This window comes from Aulonocara sp. 'chitande type north' Nkhata Bay, linkage group LG23 (genome assembly GCF_057382095.1).
Source record: "Aulonocara sp. 'chitande type north' Nkhata Bay isolate Kocher_YH1m ecotype deep benthic linkage group LG23, A_spYH_male_GT1.1, whole genome shotgun sequence".
Lineage (NCBI taxonomy): Eukaryota > Metazoa > Chordata > Actinopteri > Cichliformes > Cichlidae > Aulonocara > Aulonocara sp. 'chitande type north' Nkhata Bay.
The window spans coordinates 3,411,055-3,428,967 of record NC_141365.1 but is presented as its reverse complement, the minus strand read 5'-3'; the positions used below and the strand labels follow the sequence as shown (position 1 = coordinate 3,428,967).

Here is a 17,913-nt window from a genome sequence, read left to right as displayed (position 1 = left end):
GGAAGCAATGATGACACCGGAGCTTTAATCTTCATGTTGAGGGTTCAGGAAAAAGTTGATTCCGTTCATCTGGACGTAGCGTATTCAGTGGGAGAAACTTCATCATTTATCCAGCTTTTTTGTGATTTGGATGATTTGTCATGTGTCAAGACATTTAATTTGACGGTTGTTACAGCCATATTTAACACTATAGCTTAAAAACTGTTTTTTTGTTTTGTTTTAGAAATTCTTAATGAAGCTGGAAAATTCAAATACAATACAAATACAAACAAAATTTAGACTACAGACAAAAAGGCTCTGCAAACAGAAATATGAGGGCGTTACAGCTAATTTGCCCAATATGAGATGGTTACGTTTTAATTGGAGGACTGCAGCCTGTGCAAAGCTGAAAGTCAATGCTTCAAGCTCTCATGTGAGGTCAGAGAGTTAGGAACAAAAATGTGGGACTGCATGGTATTGTGCGCCTAACTTTCCCTATCCTGGAACAGCTGAAGCCAACAGCTGAGTCCCTATCAATTCTGCTTCAGCAGATTAGCTGTTGGCTAAGTGTTACTAGAACGTGCACCTTAGAAAGCTTTAGGTTCTCTGAGAAAAACGTATCAGCTCACCCAGCGACATATGGACACCTGGATGAAAGCTCAGTCACACCTAAACACACACGAGCAGAAAAACATGTGATGCTCGTGAAAAAACCTTTCAATTATGTTTAAATCATTCTCAGCAGAGGAAGCACATTTCAACATTTGCTTCTTTTATAAATCCTTTCGCAGAAAATTGCTGCTCATCCTGTTACACAGAGCAGATTGAACAAATCGCAGAGGATAACAAGGATAACAAGAGATGGAGGATCAAGCCTCAATTTGCGATTCGTCTCTTGGGACAGTACCAGGCTTACCAAGACTTAAATCAAATGACATCTTAAATTTGGTCGTGTGACACAACAATAATCCAAAAAGAGGCTGCATTTTGCTCCAAGATTTGCTTTTAGTAATACCAAGAAATCTCTAAACTAAAAAAAAAAAATCACAGCTGACAATCACGTGGTGAAAAACAGGTCATATGTGCACTTTAATAAATAGAACATGAAAGAAACACATGCAGTTGTTCCATAGATTTAAAAATATGATTTTTCTGAATTTAGGGTCTAATTTCTGTTTGCTGATTTAAATTCTTGAGTCCCTTTGAAAAGAAATGTAATGAGTTCCTCGTGTTGTGAAGGTTTCCTGTTGTTACTCTGTAATCACACGTTATTTTGGGGATTTCTCTTTAATATGCTTGAGTTGTGTTTACAGGTTTGGCATGCACTCCCAGTTAGAAGAGATACTTCTGACCTGAAATGGCTGATGAGCAGTGGCGGCTCCTGAAAAAAATCTCAGGGGGGGCAATTTTTATGATATCGACTAAAATGACCCATTTAACCCTTTAAGACCTACCATAGAACCAAGTTCGCCAGAGCTTATATTATATTTTTACATGCTGTGGAGCCATTTTTGGGAGCATTTCAAGTTGCTATACATCAATACAACCATTATAGCCCAAACTTTAATAATATGTCTGCATTAGGTGCATAGTAATTACATAAATTGCAAAAAAGTGCAATAAACTACAAAAAAATTGAAAATCGTTTTTGTTTTTTTAACATATATTTCTAGTTAGAGAAATTTAAGAGGCTTATCCCTCAAAACTGTAAATACAAAAAAGTTACACAAACTAGTTTCCCACCACAGGAAATTTATTTTGAGTGTCTTCATAGTTTTATTTTTGAAATACACCAATTTTTATATACTGCAGGAAAAACAAAAATAAATATTATAGTGCAAATTTGCAAAATAACAGCATATGCATCAAAATAAACTATTTCCAGCAGTGCAATATGAGTCTTAAGCATCCCAGAAACGACACAGAAAGTCATAAAGTCAAACATAACTTTTTAAAACACATAACAAGTAAAACACAAGCTCATAAGGCCTCGATCGTGAAAAACTACATTTCCGCAAAATGACGTCACTTCCGGTTTCGGGCAGGTCATGCGGTCATGTGATAGTTCGCGCTGATGGACGTAGGAAGTGTTACAAACAGCTGATGGATCGGCGAAGCGTGTTTCTGGAATATCATGTTTTTGTTGCTGCAAGTGATTTTTATGCAGTTTTTGCAAAGCTATATGTGGAAGGAAACTGTGACCGAGGACAAGCTGATGGCATAAGATGTAAGTACAACTCCTCCAGTTTCATATGCAAAAAAAATTATTGCGCTAGCTTACTTGGTTGCAGAGCTACCGGGATTTAAAAATAGTTACGCAAAACAGAGCGTGCCCGCTCCGATCGGCTGTAAAGGGTTAATGAGTACATCAAACAACACAATTTTAATTTAAATTTAAAATGAACAACCATATTCTGGCCATTTGTATAGATTTGTAAAAATGAACATGAACAGATTTTTTTTTTTTTTTTTGAATGAATGAAAAATAACTATTGAAAACAACAACTGTAAACTGATTGGGGGGGTGGGCTAAATGCGTCCCCGCATTGCTAGCTCAAAAGCACCACAAAACTTAATACAATCGATGATTTTAGATAAAATATGACGGTTTTTATCTACCTCTTCGTTGTGCCTTCTTAAAGCAATCCGATGTCCATCATCTAGCTGCGCCGCTATGCTAGTTTTCCCTAGCACAGCTAGCTTTACACTGTTGTCCATATGAACTCGTGAGCTTTCATGTTTCTTGATTCGTTCGGAGAGGTGCTTTAAGTCGGTTTGTCCAGATTGTGTCCACGTCAAATCACACTTGTCACTTTTGAACAGTATGCACGGGAAACAAAAAAGTGCATTAGCTGTTCCACAGCCTGTCAGCCACGACTTGCGCTGGAACCAACTCCGACAAAAAGTCCTGTTGTATGCTTTTGACTTCTCCTTCGTTGCCTGGGTTAGTTGAATTTCGGGCTTGTCAGGTCCCAACTCTTTAACTTGCAGTTTTTCTGCCATTGTCCTTCTGGCAAAAGGGTAGGTTAGAAGCGATCTAACCGAATTTGGGGGAGGCTGTGCCTCAACCGTTAACAATACCGCTGCCATCGTCTCTCTCTGACCTTATAGCTCACTTAGGCTACTGACTGAGGTAAAATTCTAGAACAGCAAATCTTCGCGCGTTTTCTGCAGGGGCGCAATTTTAAGCGCCCCCAAACCATTTAATTCAGCGACGCTGATAGGTCAAATATTTATTATTTTCCCCTGGCAACCATTTAATGATAGGCTATTTCGCTGCATATCAAGGGCGCTTTGACGAGCGCCCCAGAAGAAGAAAAACACCGTTTGTTGGTTGAACTTTAATGAGTCAGCTGGTGAAAATGTTAAAATACGCCTGGCTGTATATGGGCACACACATAGTAAAACTATCATTGATGAATTTTTTAAAAATATATATTTTTACTCCTCCACATTTGGGGGGGCGGAGCCCGAGCGCCCCCTATGGGCCAGCCGCCACTGCTGATGAGTAATGCACGAAGGCCTAAAAGACAAAAATCAACAAGAATGAAAGAAAAAAATTACTCTGACCAATTAAGTGGTGTTTCAGGAGTTATCTTAAAAGATAAGATGGATAAGATTATATTATAAGATTATAGGATTATAAATAAGAGAGCTGCTTTTGAAAGCTAGCTTAGCCCGTAACAATAATTGACTATAACAGCATTTGTCCAAGATATTATTTGGTCCCTAAGTAGAATTTCTTAAATATCTCTAAAGGCACCCATTAAAAAAATCTTAAAGTTGTTATTTTCTTTTTCTACTGGAAGTAAATGCTCGTGTATTTCAAATACTGAAAATTTGACCCTAATTTCAGGAAAAAATGACAAATTTGGGGAAATTGCACCATAAATCAGTGCCTGTATAATGAAGAGCAACCAAATGAGCTCCTTACAGGTACATCAGAGTCACAGTCTCGTCCCTGCGCAGATATTTTGTTCTCTGTTTGTGTCCTCTTAGACATGTGACCTGAAAGCTCCTGTCCTCTTTCTGTGGACAGTGAAAGCTGCTTAATCTGGACTCGGAGTACACATATTCTTTCAAAACCCCTAAAACTGACAACCAGCTATAAAAGAAGCAGAAACTCAGACAGGCTGAATCCTGTAAACACCACTCTGTTGTTACTGCTCTGCAAAATGTACATAGTGTTGCTTTAAGGGTTTACCAAAATTATAACAATCCATCCTGAGAGGAACATAAATATCTGCACTAAATATTATTGCAATCCATCCAACAGCTGTCGTGACAAAAGTCAAGCGTTTCACGGTTTATTCCGTAGTTTATCAGGTTAGGTAGGCCATCGAGACCCAAAAGGTGAAGTTTGGTGTAGTCATGGCTCCAACCATTTTGCATCACATACATTCATGATCAGAGTTCATGGTCTTTTCTCTCAGTAAAACTCTTGTGGCTCTAAAACTCAACGGTCCAACAGCTTGTATTTGTATCCCAGACTGCAGGGCAATAATTCAGGATCAAGATCCGGTCTGATCTTGAGACTTTGACCCAGAGCCCGGGCTGAGTTTTTCCATCTCTCGGTCCAGTTTCTCCCTCAGCTTGTGAAATCCGGGTCTTTTCCGAGGTTCCTGCTCCCAGCAAACCCTCATCAGGGAGTAAACACTTGGAGGACAGTCTTCTGGAGCTTCCATGCGATAGCCTTGTTCCACTTTGTCTTTCACCTCCTGCAGAGACTAAAGCAGAGGAGCAATGGGAAAATGTTTGACATAGGAAGTGATTACCTCAGAAGATTACTACATTAAATGTGTTAAACGGGTTTTCATGGTGACTAAAATCAATTGCAGAGTATTAAGAAACAATCCAAACTTAAACAATGATAGCTGCACTTTATGCAGAACTGCAATCATTGTCTGTTGTATTTAAAGCACTGAGGGACGGACACCTGCACTGTTGATGTGAAGCAACAACAAAACCACTGTGGGGGTGGAGTGCAGGTTTTGGCCAGGCTGTCAGGGAAGAGGTGAGGCAGAAGGATTTAGGGAGTAGGGTCGGCTGAGGTAAGTGACACACCTCAAGTGCATCAGCCAATTAACCACATCTTGATATAGTGCAGGTCAGAGAGGACAAACAACCACATGCTTGCCCTTCCTCCAAGGAGAAGCCAAAAGCCGAAAGAAGCTTGAGTTTCTATTTACGTTGCATGTCAGGAACCCGCAAAGGCGCTGTGGGATGTACAGTGTGCGTAAGTCAACACTGTAAATCAGCGGTTCCCAAACTTTTTCGCTGGCCCCCCTTTGTTTTACAGAAAAATGTTCGCGCCCCCCCCCCCCCTCGCGCGCGCACACACACACAAACACATCCTCCAACCACACACACCCACATTTACTCAATTGCGGTTTATTTCACACCTCAAACATTTAGTGAACAATTAAGCAAATACAAGTAACCTGCAGGTAGTAAGAAAATAAACTACTAACTCTTTTACGCTGCGTCCGCACCTACACGGGTATTTTTGAAAACGCAGCTGTGTCGTCCACGTAAATGATGTTTCGAATCACCGAAAACAGATTTTTTTAAAACTCCTTTTTTTGCGTTTACGTGTGGACAAGGAACACAGAGTTCGTCAGGCAACGTCAAAGGTACGTGCCTTTATTCGGGTCACGCTGTGGCCACGTCATTGTTTACATGAGAGGAATTGCAGAATAGCAGATTAACAGTATTTTGTCTCTATCTTCAGGTTTTACACGCTTACATATAAACACTCAGTTACTGTCCCTCTATTTACAAAGGCAGAGGCGTCACGGTGTCATTATTTTACATGTAGTTGTTTTTTCCTGTGTAATAATGTTCAACATTGCTATCAATAATTTTTTTTTTTAAAAATGTCTCTCTGTGCAAAATGGGTTTAAAAACATAAACAGCTGTGGGATCCTGTTTGTCTGTGATTTAGACAGGGGGAACAAATCGTGGCAGGATCAGCCTGATGTTATTTGTATCCCGCTGTAACTTTACTGTATAAAGAGCAAACATCTCCAAACTGTCAGGAGTAGTTAGTCATTACAACAAGTGTTTGTGAACTAAAAATCAAGAATGTGGGATCCTGTTTGTCTGTGATTTGGAGAACCCAGGGAAAACCAACCCTGCAGGGAGACCTACCTCGGCACCTGTGCAGGTGAAGCCAAAGGGCAGATTTGCTTCACCATTAGGGCTGCCACGATTAGTTGACTAGTCACGATTACGTCGACTATCAAAATCGTCGACGACTAATTTAATAGTCGACGCGTCGTTTGAAGCTTTGTAAGATCACAAAAGACGCAGGAATCAGTAGTAGGATTTAAGAGTGTAATAACGGACTGAAACAGAAGATGGCAGCACTGCATGTCCAAGGATGCCAGCTGCCGTTAAACCCCGAAGAAGAAGAAACTGTGTCCCAGAATTCATAGCGCGGCCCTGCTTAGTTTCCAACAATGGCGGCAGCTGGTTAGTTTTAATATTACTCTTATTATTCTTTCTGGGTCACAAAATAAACATTTAACATATTTTCAGGCGAGAATGTAGCTGTGTAAACCTCAAATATCTGCTCAGTTTATCAAGACACCGCATATTTTCAAAAGCGCTCCGACGTTTTCGGAGACGTCTGTTACCCACTAGCTCGTTAGCTAGCCGGGGGCTAGGCTAACTAGAGCCGTGAGAACACCGGACTCCCGGCAAATCGTTTTCAAACCCACCGCCGTCTTTCGCTACTCAGGTTAAACATGATATATGAGTCACTTAGATAACTTAACAATGTTATTGTTTGCCTTTTTTTAGTATTTTATTTGTTCCTGAGTAAATCGGTTTGGCTGAGATTAAAGTTATAGTTTTTACACAGCTGAATAAACGTCAAGCAGACAGCTGATTATCAGAAGTGTGAGATGCTCCAGAATTTACTCCGGTGTCCTGTTATAGTTTAGATAGCAAGGAGTTTATTAAACTTCACCGAAACAATCTGCAAATGTCATTAAAATTTAATAAACTATCATCTTGTCTTTATTTTTAGTTAGCACAGACCTTAAACACTTAAAGCTGAAAGCTAATGATAGTTATATAAGAGCAGATGCTGCTGGTGCAATAAGCTGTACGCTGTATGTTCAATGGATGATGATCTGATTAGTCGACTAATCGCAAAAGTAATCGCTGACTAGTCGACTATCAAAATAATCGTTTGTGGCAGCCCTATTCACCATATTTTCTCGTCTTTGGCTTAGAATGAAGTTGGTTTGGAAACATATTCAGCGACGCTTCATCTCCTGCTTTGCGTTTCTGTGGGCGCCCGTGCTAGCAGAGTCCAAGCGTTGTTGTCCCCCCCCCCAGCAATAGCTCTGCGCCCCCCCTAGGGGGCGGGCCCCACACTTTGGGAAGGTCTGCTGTAAATGAAAGACCTGTTGTTGACCAAGTTTGAAGCCATGAGCGCTGTGGAGCAGGTTTTCGGGTTTTGACCACTCGGCTTTCCCCTTCAGATGTTCCTCAGCCCATGGGGCTTGTGCTCCTTCTACCTAATGTTTCTGTTCACTGGGATTCTCAACAACCACTATGTCTGCTTGGCTGACCAGCAGCTGCTTGTTTGTCTGGAACATTAGGTCCCAATACCTTAACCCTGTTGTTCTCAACCACCTCATCAGGACTTTGGGACTTCTAATCCGTATGTGACACAGACGTTCCTGTACACTGTCCCAGCTTGTATCTGAAATTCCACTATTATACGTTCAATATCTCCAAAGCACCTTTGCACAGCCTGTAACTTGGGTCCTGTCAGTTGTGGTAGACTCCTGCCTCCGTGGATCTGGTGTCTTGGGCCCGTCCTGGCACCGGCTGTGTTGTCCATTAGGCCAGCTTTTTCTAGCCACTGGTAGATTTCTTGAGCTACCTCTCTCTGTCGCTGCCTTTTTTTCAGCTGCCCGAGGTACTCTTGGAGCAGCCGATCTCTTGGGGACAGATTCCTGATGTACTCATGGATGTTTCCTCCTGCATTGTGGTTCTGGTTTCTGTGGCAGTGGTAAATATTAGTTTGACTGAATCTGGTGTTGATGATAGTGAGTTGAGCTGTGCGCTCATGTCTGCAAGCATCTGTGAGTTCATCTGTAAGCTGGGGCAGTGGTGCCCTTGGTTGTGTGGATGCTTTGAGTCTGGCCACAATCTCCATCCTGTAGTTCAGCTGCATCTTCTACCAGAGGCGACTCATTACTCATTATTATTATTCCCATTGTGGCGTAGCCTCTGGATCTCCAGATGTTACTGCGCGAGGCAACCAAGTACTTCATAGTCAGTGTAAATGTGGGTCTTCTGCTTATCCATAGTTCCCATATGCACTGGCTATAACAGCTCTTACTGGGTCAGCTGGTATTACATCAATTCCCTGTCTTGTTACAGACACATACATGGAAAATGAGATGTTCTCGGTTGGGGAACAATGACGTACTTCTCATCAGTATGTCCTGACATCGAGCTTGTTAAGGCAGAAGATGTCCGAGCCAGTATGGCAATAGTTAACAACTTCAACAACTACTGGACTAAAAAGAGGGAATATATGTAGGGCTGTGCGATATGACCAAAACCTCATATCCCGATATGAGACATCTATCGTCCGATAACCATATAAATCACAACAATGTAACATTTTCTGTAAAGTCTGTGAATCTCGGGCAGCTCGACTTGCGTGAAGTGTTTCCAGCTGCGCGTCGTGTAGCTGGAGTCGAGTGTTTTAACCGATGCTGAAACGATAGATTTTTAGACATAAGTTGTAACGGCGCCGTTTTCTTTGTGAGTATTCATTACACGGCGTGCTGCTGGCGGCTCTTTTTTAATTCTCATCCGTAAATAATCTGCATCTTTCACGTGATTCAGTTTATTTTGAAAAGTCTCAACAGGATCTTGAGCTTTATTGTGAAAGGTTTACGTGGAACATAAACAAGCGGACACGCGATGCTGTTACTGTAGTTGTTGCTAACGACAACGCATAAAAACAGGCGCTTGTCCGTCTGTAGTGTGGTTATATTAAATATAAGAGAAAGAGAGAACTTTAAGAAATTAATATAAACACTACAGTGACATCAGAACATGAACAAATATTGCTGTAAACAGTTTATTTTGTGACACCACGAAACAAACGATAGCATAAAATGAAACGATGGACGTTTTTATATCGTCATCCGATATATATGGTTATATCGAACAGCCCTAAATATATGAACAATCTTCAGGCTTTCTTCTTTGCTTTTATCCTCGAATTCAACTGAAGGAGCTAGAAAAGAGCCGCTCAGATAACACAAAACACCAAACCTGTAACCTCAATAGTCATATTTAAGTCAAACACATGCTCCTCCCAGCAGTGCCAATGTGCTTCACATCAACTGTGAAGGAAGCTGCTCACCCTGCATGCTAAATGGTGTTTACTAATTTAGCAAAGACTGAAGTCTTCAACCATTTAATGCACGTAGGTAAACGTAGCCTTTGTGTCAGAGCTCATGTATTTCTACTCTATAAATACAGATACAGTTATCACAACAAACAAAGTTCTGGTTCCTTCAGTGTCAGACACATTATAGTGAGGTTCACCATGAACATGACCACTGCTGATATCAATCTGACCCTAACCCACCCGTGGGTAAACCAGCCTTAAATATAACAATTTACAACCTGCAATGAAGACTTGTCATTCTCTCAGTGGAGGCTGTCTTCAAGATAACGTGAGCAGAGTTTTGTCTGTACTGCATAGTGGAGTTCACACAGACACAATTACACTCTCATTGTTAGTTTGTGCTCTTTGCCAAGTGTTAACTAATTAGATGTAGTGTTTAATTGAAGCTAAAACAAACTTACTTAAATAATCAACCCGTGTATTTGTTAAACAAGCTGTAATTGGTAGGTAATCAAAAGACACCACCTGAAGTACGATGGAAAAGAGATGGAGGACTCTGTGTTTAATTCTGCCTGATCCTACTGATCCCGGCTTCCTCACTAAACTGCTAAGATGCAAATCACCTTGGAGGTCGGGGATCAAATATTACCTGACGGGGATTAGAGTGATAAACAAGGCTGTGTTTAAGCAGCGTGGTTCCTCCCTTTCACAATCTGTCTGTTTGCTCTTTGCAGCTTCCTGTACTGCACAAGTTCAGAGAGCAGGTTTTTCTCTACATGCTGTAAAGTTAGAGCAATCAAATTCAATTTTTTTGTAACACAGTAACACAACAATCAGCTGATTTGAAATTGTGCGCTCAGAGGAGGAACTGGTGGACTGATCTACACAGCAACATAGACATTACACTTTTACTGCACAAAAAGACAAGAGCACGAAATACAAACTGTCCGTAACCAAACCAGTCCCATTATGCTGCTAACACAGCTTTGACTATTTGCTAGCATCTGCACAGACAGCATGCTAACGCTAAGGCATGCTGTTTCTACATATTCACGTTTCTAAAGTAGAATCACCTTTAAAGTGTCTTTGTGGGCTGGATTTCATCTTTGCTTTGTGTTTACATGTAAAACTGGTGCATCCTGATTCTGACAGGGGTTTGTGTTGGTGTGTAAAACTGTAGTCTCAGGTTTATCGTGTTCATTGGTGAGTACGGTGAAAGTAAAGTAATGCTTTTAAGAAAATTAACAAGTAATGTGTAACACTTTTGTTTTTTGAGTAATGACCACAACTAACATGCGTGTAAAGCACCACTGTAAACACACACATATACACTGATAGCAGACTGCACTGGTGCTACTTACCATCTTGGGGTAAGGCTGACGACCGTATGAGAAGATCTCCCACAGAAGAATGCCGTAACTCCAAACATCTGACTTTGTGCTGAATTTCTGCCGGATGAGGACAAAAATGTGCAAAATGTAAAGCAGCTTTCTATTAGGACATACTTTTTAAATCAGTTTAGTCCTTCCTGTCTTTAATTTGATTGATTCTTTAATTTGATAAGTAATATTTTAGAATTTATCCAAAAAACATGTAAAAGACGAGCATAGTGCATTCCTTCTTAAACTGACCTCTTTCTTTAGCGCTTCAGGTGCCGTCCATTTCACCGGCAGTTTGGCTTTATCTGACACCTTGGAATCCACTTTGGTTAGGCCGAAGTCGCTCACCTTGGCTACATTGTCATCAGAAATTAGGACATTACGAGCTGCCAGATCTCTGTGAACCAGCTTCTTTGACTCCAGGTAATCCATCCCCTCACACACATCACTAACAACAGACACACACATATAAAAAAATATTAAAAATACACTATTAAACACACACGCTGTACAGCAGACTGATTAACAATCTGTGCACTGATGCACACACTATAGATTTTGCTAATGAAAGGCCATTTTTGATGTTCGCACTCACAGAGAAAAGCGAAGCAGCTGAACAGAGTTTACAACCGAACGCCCCCGTGTCCTGAGAAAGTTAACGAGGTTTCCCTGCAACAGAAACACGCAGCGCTCAAAAAAGTCAAATCAAACAAAGTGTGTAATGTTCAAACATACATATTAAATATGGGAGAAAGGCTGAGGCTGTCAAAGTAGACCCAACGTTGCAAACGATGACGTTTTCATGTTTCCTCACCACCTGCTGCACAAAAGCTTTTTGCACCACATTTATCTTTAGTTGCTTAGCCCAGCTGTTTATTTACACCAGCACAGCCTGAAAATGAACTTTCAGCGTAACAATCAATGAAACGATCTGTGAGAAAACAACCTGAAGCTCCCCACCGGTGACTCACATACTAGTTTTACTTCCTCTATGTTTCACAGTTATGCTGACTTTAGCTTTATCGTTGTCTAATATTTATTTACACGTTATTCATGCCTTTGGTTCATCTACGCTTGACTTTTGTAATTCACTGTTTTTCACTCTCTAGTTCAAAATGCTGGAGCTAGACTTTTAACTGGTGCTAGAACCAAGATTGTATCACTGATACTGGTTTCCTGTTCATATTAGAATTCAGTTTAAGATTTTCTATCATTGGTTTTTAAAGCTCTCAGTGGTCGGACCCCACCAATACCATCTCTCTTATTCACTTTCTCAAACGCAGCTGCAAAACGGTGGAACCAGCTCTACGTGTCAAATATCGCTGTTTATAAATCTTGCTTGGTAATCTATTGACTAAAACTGCGACCGGTGGTTGTTGTCTTCCTTCATATATGGGGCCAATGATAAACTGCTAATTGTAAACATGTTGGCTGTACCTTAGTCATGAGCTCTGTGACAATGTGAAGCCCTTTGTGAAGGATGACTCCCAACAGCCGCACCAGATTTTTATGCTGCAGCTTCCTGGAAGAAGTGAGTCCACGTTAAAAATAAGAATTTAGCAGCATAACGGGAAATGCAGGCTTACAGATGCATTACATTTAAAACAAGATCACAATGCATTCATTCTTTTTCACTCGTGTTGTTTTCAATATTGTCAGAATTTGCAGAAATCTTGGGACTCACGTCATAACTGTGGTCTCCTGCAGGAACGCCTGAGCTGTGACATCACATTTAATGGTCTTCACTGCCACCCTCTGGCCCATGTACACCCCTTCATAAACAGCTGGAGGTTGAATCACACACTCGCCGTTTAACCAACCTATTGCATCTTTAACTATCTGCCGTTCCTGATGCTTTTTAAAGGGAAATTAAAACCGAAAACTCACCACCAAACTCCCCTTCGCCGATATTCTCTCCCAGAGTGAGCTTCTCAATGTCCAACAGCCATCCACCTAAAATGAGCACATACGTAAAGAAGATAACCTCTCACGCATGTTTCCATTATCATTGCTATAAATACTTCACATACATGACTCATCCCCACACAGCAGCTCACCTCTTTTCTTAGGAAGCACATACTGATGTTAAACTTACTTTTAGACAGCTCCAACTCAGCTGACTTGGTTCCCTGTTTCTGTTTGGGTTTCAGAAGAGTCGTAGCGATCGAGCCTTTGTTCTTTGAATAGAACTGCAAAGATGGAAGATTCAGTCAACACAATTTCAGCTTTTTATCTTATTTTCCACCCCATGTGATCATGCTTGGTTTACCTGTGAATTACTGACTCATTAAGATCAAGTACATTTTTGGGGGGGGGTTAAGATGGAAAAATCTCACTTAAACTTGAACAGAGAGCTGTGAAAAAATAACTCATCTTAGTAATTCAGGAAACCTAAATGTGGCCACAGCTGTAGGTTTAAGTGCAAACACATAAAGGGTAGTCCTATGAATAGACTGCACTCCACAAAGAGCAATACTGAATTAAATCCAGCACTGAACTCGATGTATTATACAAATATAATAGATTATGTGACATACTGCTCTATGAGCACCGGACAAACAATCCAGCTCAAATATTTGGCCGTTCTTCCTTTTCCTGCAGGAGTAAGTCAGCTGGTCTGACTCAGGCCTGGAGCCATCTGTAGCTCTCTGATAAGCTGCTGAACGAGCGCTGCCATCTCTGTGGAGTCTCCAAACTCTGACTGCACCCTCACACAAAGACCGGCTCAATGCTGATAAACCATAAAAGGGCTGAATTTGATTATCTCATCCTGATTTTGACACGAGAACTAAATATATTTTTCCTCTGCTGTCACTGATGATACACTGATGAGGCTTCAGGCTGACAAACAGCTTGAATACAGCAGGCCTGCAGTGTCTATTAAACGGAGACTGAGACAATAATACTGCAATGAATTTTGGTGCACACGTTCTTCTCATCTTAGGGGATTTTGATAGCACTCCTCTTTCTCTTCCTTTCTTGCCAGCATTCCCATCGCCCTTATTTTATGGTCAAAGCTAATTAGCTGGTGCTAACTAGGAACACTGGCAGTGCCACATTACTGTTTCCCTCAAGTGCAGGCTCTTTATTTTGGAAAGGCTGGAGTGAGGAAATCATCCAATTTTTTATTTAAAAAAAAAAGCTGAACAGAAAGCCAGTCAGGTGACTTTCCCCTGGGGAGAAGGAGGATACGCATGAATTGAATTATGAGTGGACGGTTAAGCTTGTGTCCTCCTTCCAGATAATTTCATAAGCATTACTAGCTGAACCCCCAAGGCAATTTTAATTCTGCATGCACTTTAGGGCGGCTGGATCTGCACCTCCAGCTGTGCAATCTTGCATTGCATAATGATAATTAAATGATCTTGAATGTTGTAAATCGATAAACGGTGCAGAGAGTGCAGGCGGATCTGTCAGAAGGTGGACTTAATAAACTACATGTAGCTCTTTCACATATAGAGTCGTATCCACGTTAAACAGAATCTGTAACAGAAACGTGTCCAGTGAGCTCATTTCCTCCTACCTCTATCATATCGATGAGGTTGTAGAAATACTGGGTTTTATCGATGGTCAGCTTGTTGTCCTGATAAATGACCCTGTAGTGAATGACCTCTCCGGAGATGCTCACGCACAGGACGTAGTCGCCAGGATGACGGATGCTCTCTCGCACCAGGAACAGGCCATCCTCGGCTGGCTGTAGCTTAGACACAGCTTCTGGACCGGAGATCTTTCCGTGAAACCAGCTGAGGAAAGACAACGCACGCTGAGTCGCATAAACTAATCGTTCCTCGTGAACGTAATGCCAAATATGACATTTTTTAAATCACTCAACAGGCAGGAAAGTGGTTACATACATTTATCAAGCATTCAGGTATTAACATCTCTGAAAAAGGAACTTGGGGTGAATACTCCAGAGACCATGTTTGTTTGCATGTCTAAGATGTGTGATCACGAGTTAAGGGCTGACCACAATGGAAACTAAATAAAGAGACGAGCATCACACTGCATGTGAAAACAAGAGGGAAACACACCCACGTGAGCCCTCAGTACCTTCATGTGAGAGAAAAACAAGGTGACTTACGGCATGAGGCTGAGGCTGGGGTCGACTCGCAGAGCCTCTCTTTCACGCACATTGGTGGCGTTGATGATTCCTTCTTCTCCTGTGGTGTTGTGTCTGGCTCTGTAGCATCCCTTCTTCTAGAAAAGAGTAACGTTCGCTTTATCAGTTTCAGTTTCTTCCAAATAAAAATCCTCTAAAGCTCTGCAGCATCTGTAAAACATGACGGTGAGTGACGGTACCGTGGTTGTGTCAACAATAGTGAGGATGTCTCCTTTGCGGTACAGCAGTTCTCCAGGTTTGGGTTTTTTGTGATCCCCCTTGGCTACACACTGAGTACCGGCAGCCCAACTCATCTAAGGAGGCAAAGGAAAATTATGAGAAGGGCACTGACCCATGACTGTGAGTCACACTTTGAGTTTGCTTTGCTAAACTTGCTGTTTTAGGACTCACAAGTGTTATTGTACGTTTTTACTTGTCGTGTATCGTAGTGATGATTTGTGAGACCACTGAACAACCAGCATAAAACCAAAGCATTTGAACATATCTCTTTTGGACACCCACAGCCCGTCTTGGTTTGGTGGTTGGTTGTCGACTTTATTCTGGTCGGCGTAAAAAATACACCAACAAAATGAGAATTTCCTTTTTTTGGAGGTCGGATCTTTTGGCCAAGAATTTTAGTAAATATATCTACCGGCGACAAATATTGGACCTCCATGAAATGATCAACTGATTTCCTTTTATTGACCAATGACCTTTGCCTGATTTCCATCAGAATTAAATGTTATTATCTGCTACTGGTATCTGCAAAATCTGAGAACGATATCTTGAAAACTGTGGACAGACTGCGAACAAACAGACAGAGAAACAAATGGAAACGATGACAGACTCCCTCCGTTTGGGGGAGAATGATAGCCTACGCATCAAGTTCTCAAAGAGTTTGTGACATATGAGCATCATTTTTGAAACACTGCATGGTAAGGTAGAGAAAACATGAGTTAAGAAATTTAAGTTTTCTCGGTTGACGTCATCTCAGGATGAGATGAGAAGTCTTGTTCGTAGCATTCCCAGAATATTTAATTTTGTCTAATAAAATATTAACATTTAGTGTCCCTGTATTGATACAATATTGCCACATTATGATGTATCATTTCTGTCCCCACCCTGAATAAATATGAACTCTGACATTTTGCACTGCCAGTATTTCCATCTTGCCTTTGTTCATTTGTTCAAATAAGGTTAAAATCATGACTATTGAAGTGCTTTAATGGCAGTATTGTTAATGTAAAAGGACACATGTGATTCTCTGTTCCTTCATGCAAGTTCCTGATATTTCCAAAGGTTTTACATCGATTAATGCTGTTTAATACATTAAAGCCAAAAGATTCCTGGACACATTTGGCTTGACAAAGCCAACGTCCTAATTCAAAGCAAACTAATGGCTCAGTCATACAAGCAAAAACAGGACAACACCTTGCATAAACAATTAGACAGATTAATTAATTTAAAAAAAATAGATATCTGTGGCTGTGTGCTGATTGTACTTAAATTTGTCACATTCATCCAGTTGATCGCAAGATAACTGCACAGGTCGCCTGACAGGAGGAAACCTTTCTGCAAACAGTCGCAGTCTGACTTGGACTGTTGAATAACTGCTGTTTAAATTATAAATGCAGACAGATTCTCAACATGTTGCGGTCAGTTTGAATGAGTCAGCGACTGAGTGCCAGCTGGTTGTATTCAGGTTGTATCCCTACAGAACAGGAAGGATGCTGAGAAACTTTTCTGTGTACGTAGACAGTAACAGATATGTGATTTCTGACAGTCTGTCACAGTTTACGGCTGTATTACCAGGAACGCATTGCGTGTGATTGCCAACTTGACCTCATTCAAACGGAGATTGATATCAGACTGACTCGATGTTATGGCAGATTTAGTGACAGAGTCGGCGGTGAGCTGGTGCCAGCTCTGATATTTATCATCTATTTCTGTGAAACACAATAAAGTCCATAACATTATTTGTAACGGAACTGCATGTTACATTTTTAAAAAATATATATCAAAAATTATAAAAATCTCATATGAAACTCACTGAGAAAATTGCCCGTGGAGCAATACCGCAGAACTCTATCTGCAGCAGTATCAGAATCATCAGGACTACTTCAGCTCGTCCTGAATCCTTACACGCACATATAGAATTCAAAATAGTGCTGAAGTCACTTTATTGGGGGAAAAACCCTTTTATTAGTTCATAACGCACTCAAAGGGTTTGGCCACCAGTGCATCTCTGAGTTGCGCAGTCAGACCTGAGCAGGTTGAGATCTTTTAACTGTCCCGAGAATCAGATCTCAGCTGAGGGCGCTTTCGGTAATTTGGCGCAAGCTGCCTGCTGATCCGAGGTCAGTTACATCTGTGTTTACGGTTCAAAAGATTTAAATTCTGACAGGCTTACAGTTCATAACTGTGTGTTTGTGTTGACTTGTATCCTACTTGTTTGGTTTATTGCCTGACTACACGGTTTGTGGTTTTATGGTTTACGTGTAATTAAATGTGCCGTATAAATAAAGCCGACACTCGGGTGTAAATTTGGATTAAGACATGAGTACTTAGTACATACTTTATCAATCACATTAGCGTTAGCCTATAATCTGAAATACAGCTGCACACATCTGCAGTACGTACCTTTGCCATCAGCAGGGCTGGCTGGATAATTCTTTGAACACCTGGCCGAGCAAACAAGGTCTCCGAACAGCCAGGAAAGATAAAAAGCGCCGTCTGTCCTGTAATAAAACGCAAACAGATGCAGTACAATTCAAAGCTGCTGTTCGATAAATCCGCCTCTGTCGAAGTCAAAGCCAGAAGATGAACGCCCAGACAGCGCCGTCCGTCCGAGTCCTCGTCGGCATAAATGTTTCAGTACCTGCGGCTCTTTGGGGAGAGCCTGTCAGCAGGAGAAACCACCAGGCTCCAGGCCTCCTCAGCGGGCACTCTCCGTCAAACTTATTTTCGGCTGAATTTCTTCATCGTCTCCAGCCCGTCCGCAGCCGCTCCTCGTCTTTATTCACATCTCAGAGCCTTGTGAGCGCTCGCGGTGGCGCGCGCTCAAT

General features: G+C 41.3%; 1 protein-coding gene across 2 annotated transcripts; it reads right to left on the bottom strand.

The window, feature by feature from the left end:
• Positions 1-1,349: 1,349 nt before the first annotated feature.
• Positions 1,350-17,863, bottom strand: matk (megakaryocyte-associated tyrosine kinase). Of its 2 annotated transcripts, none has more exons than XM_086284211.1 (13): positions 17,727-17,863; positions 17,489-17,586; positions 15,049-15,162; positions 14,831-14,946; positions 14,273-14,492; positions 12,845-12,938; positions 12,637-12,702; positions 12,434-12,533; positions 12,187-12,271; positions 11,345-11,418; positions 11,002-11,197; positions 10,732-10,818; positions 1,350-4,706 (listed from the first exon to the last, which is right to left on the bottom strand). In XM_086284211.1, the coding sequence occupies exons 2-13, from the start codon at positions 17,495-17,497 to the stop codon at positions 4,491-4,493; spliced, it is 1,377 nt and encodes a 458-aa protein (XP_086140337.1). In that variant the 5' UTR covers positions 17,498-17,586; positions 17,727-17,863; the 3' UTR covers positions 1,350-4,490. The 2 variants fall into 2 exon arrangements, with proteins under 2 accessions (XP_086140337.1, XP_086140338.1); XM_086284212.1 differs by having other exon boundaries at positions 17,489-17,581.
• Between the last annotated feature and the right edge of the window lie 50 nt (positions 17,864-17,913).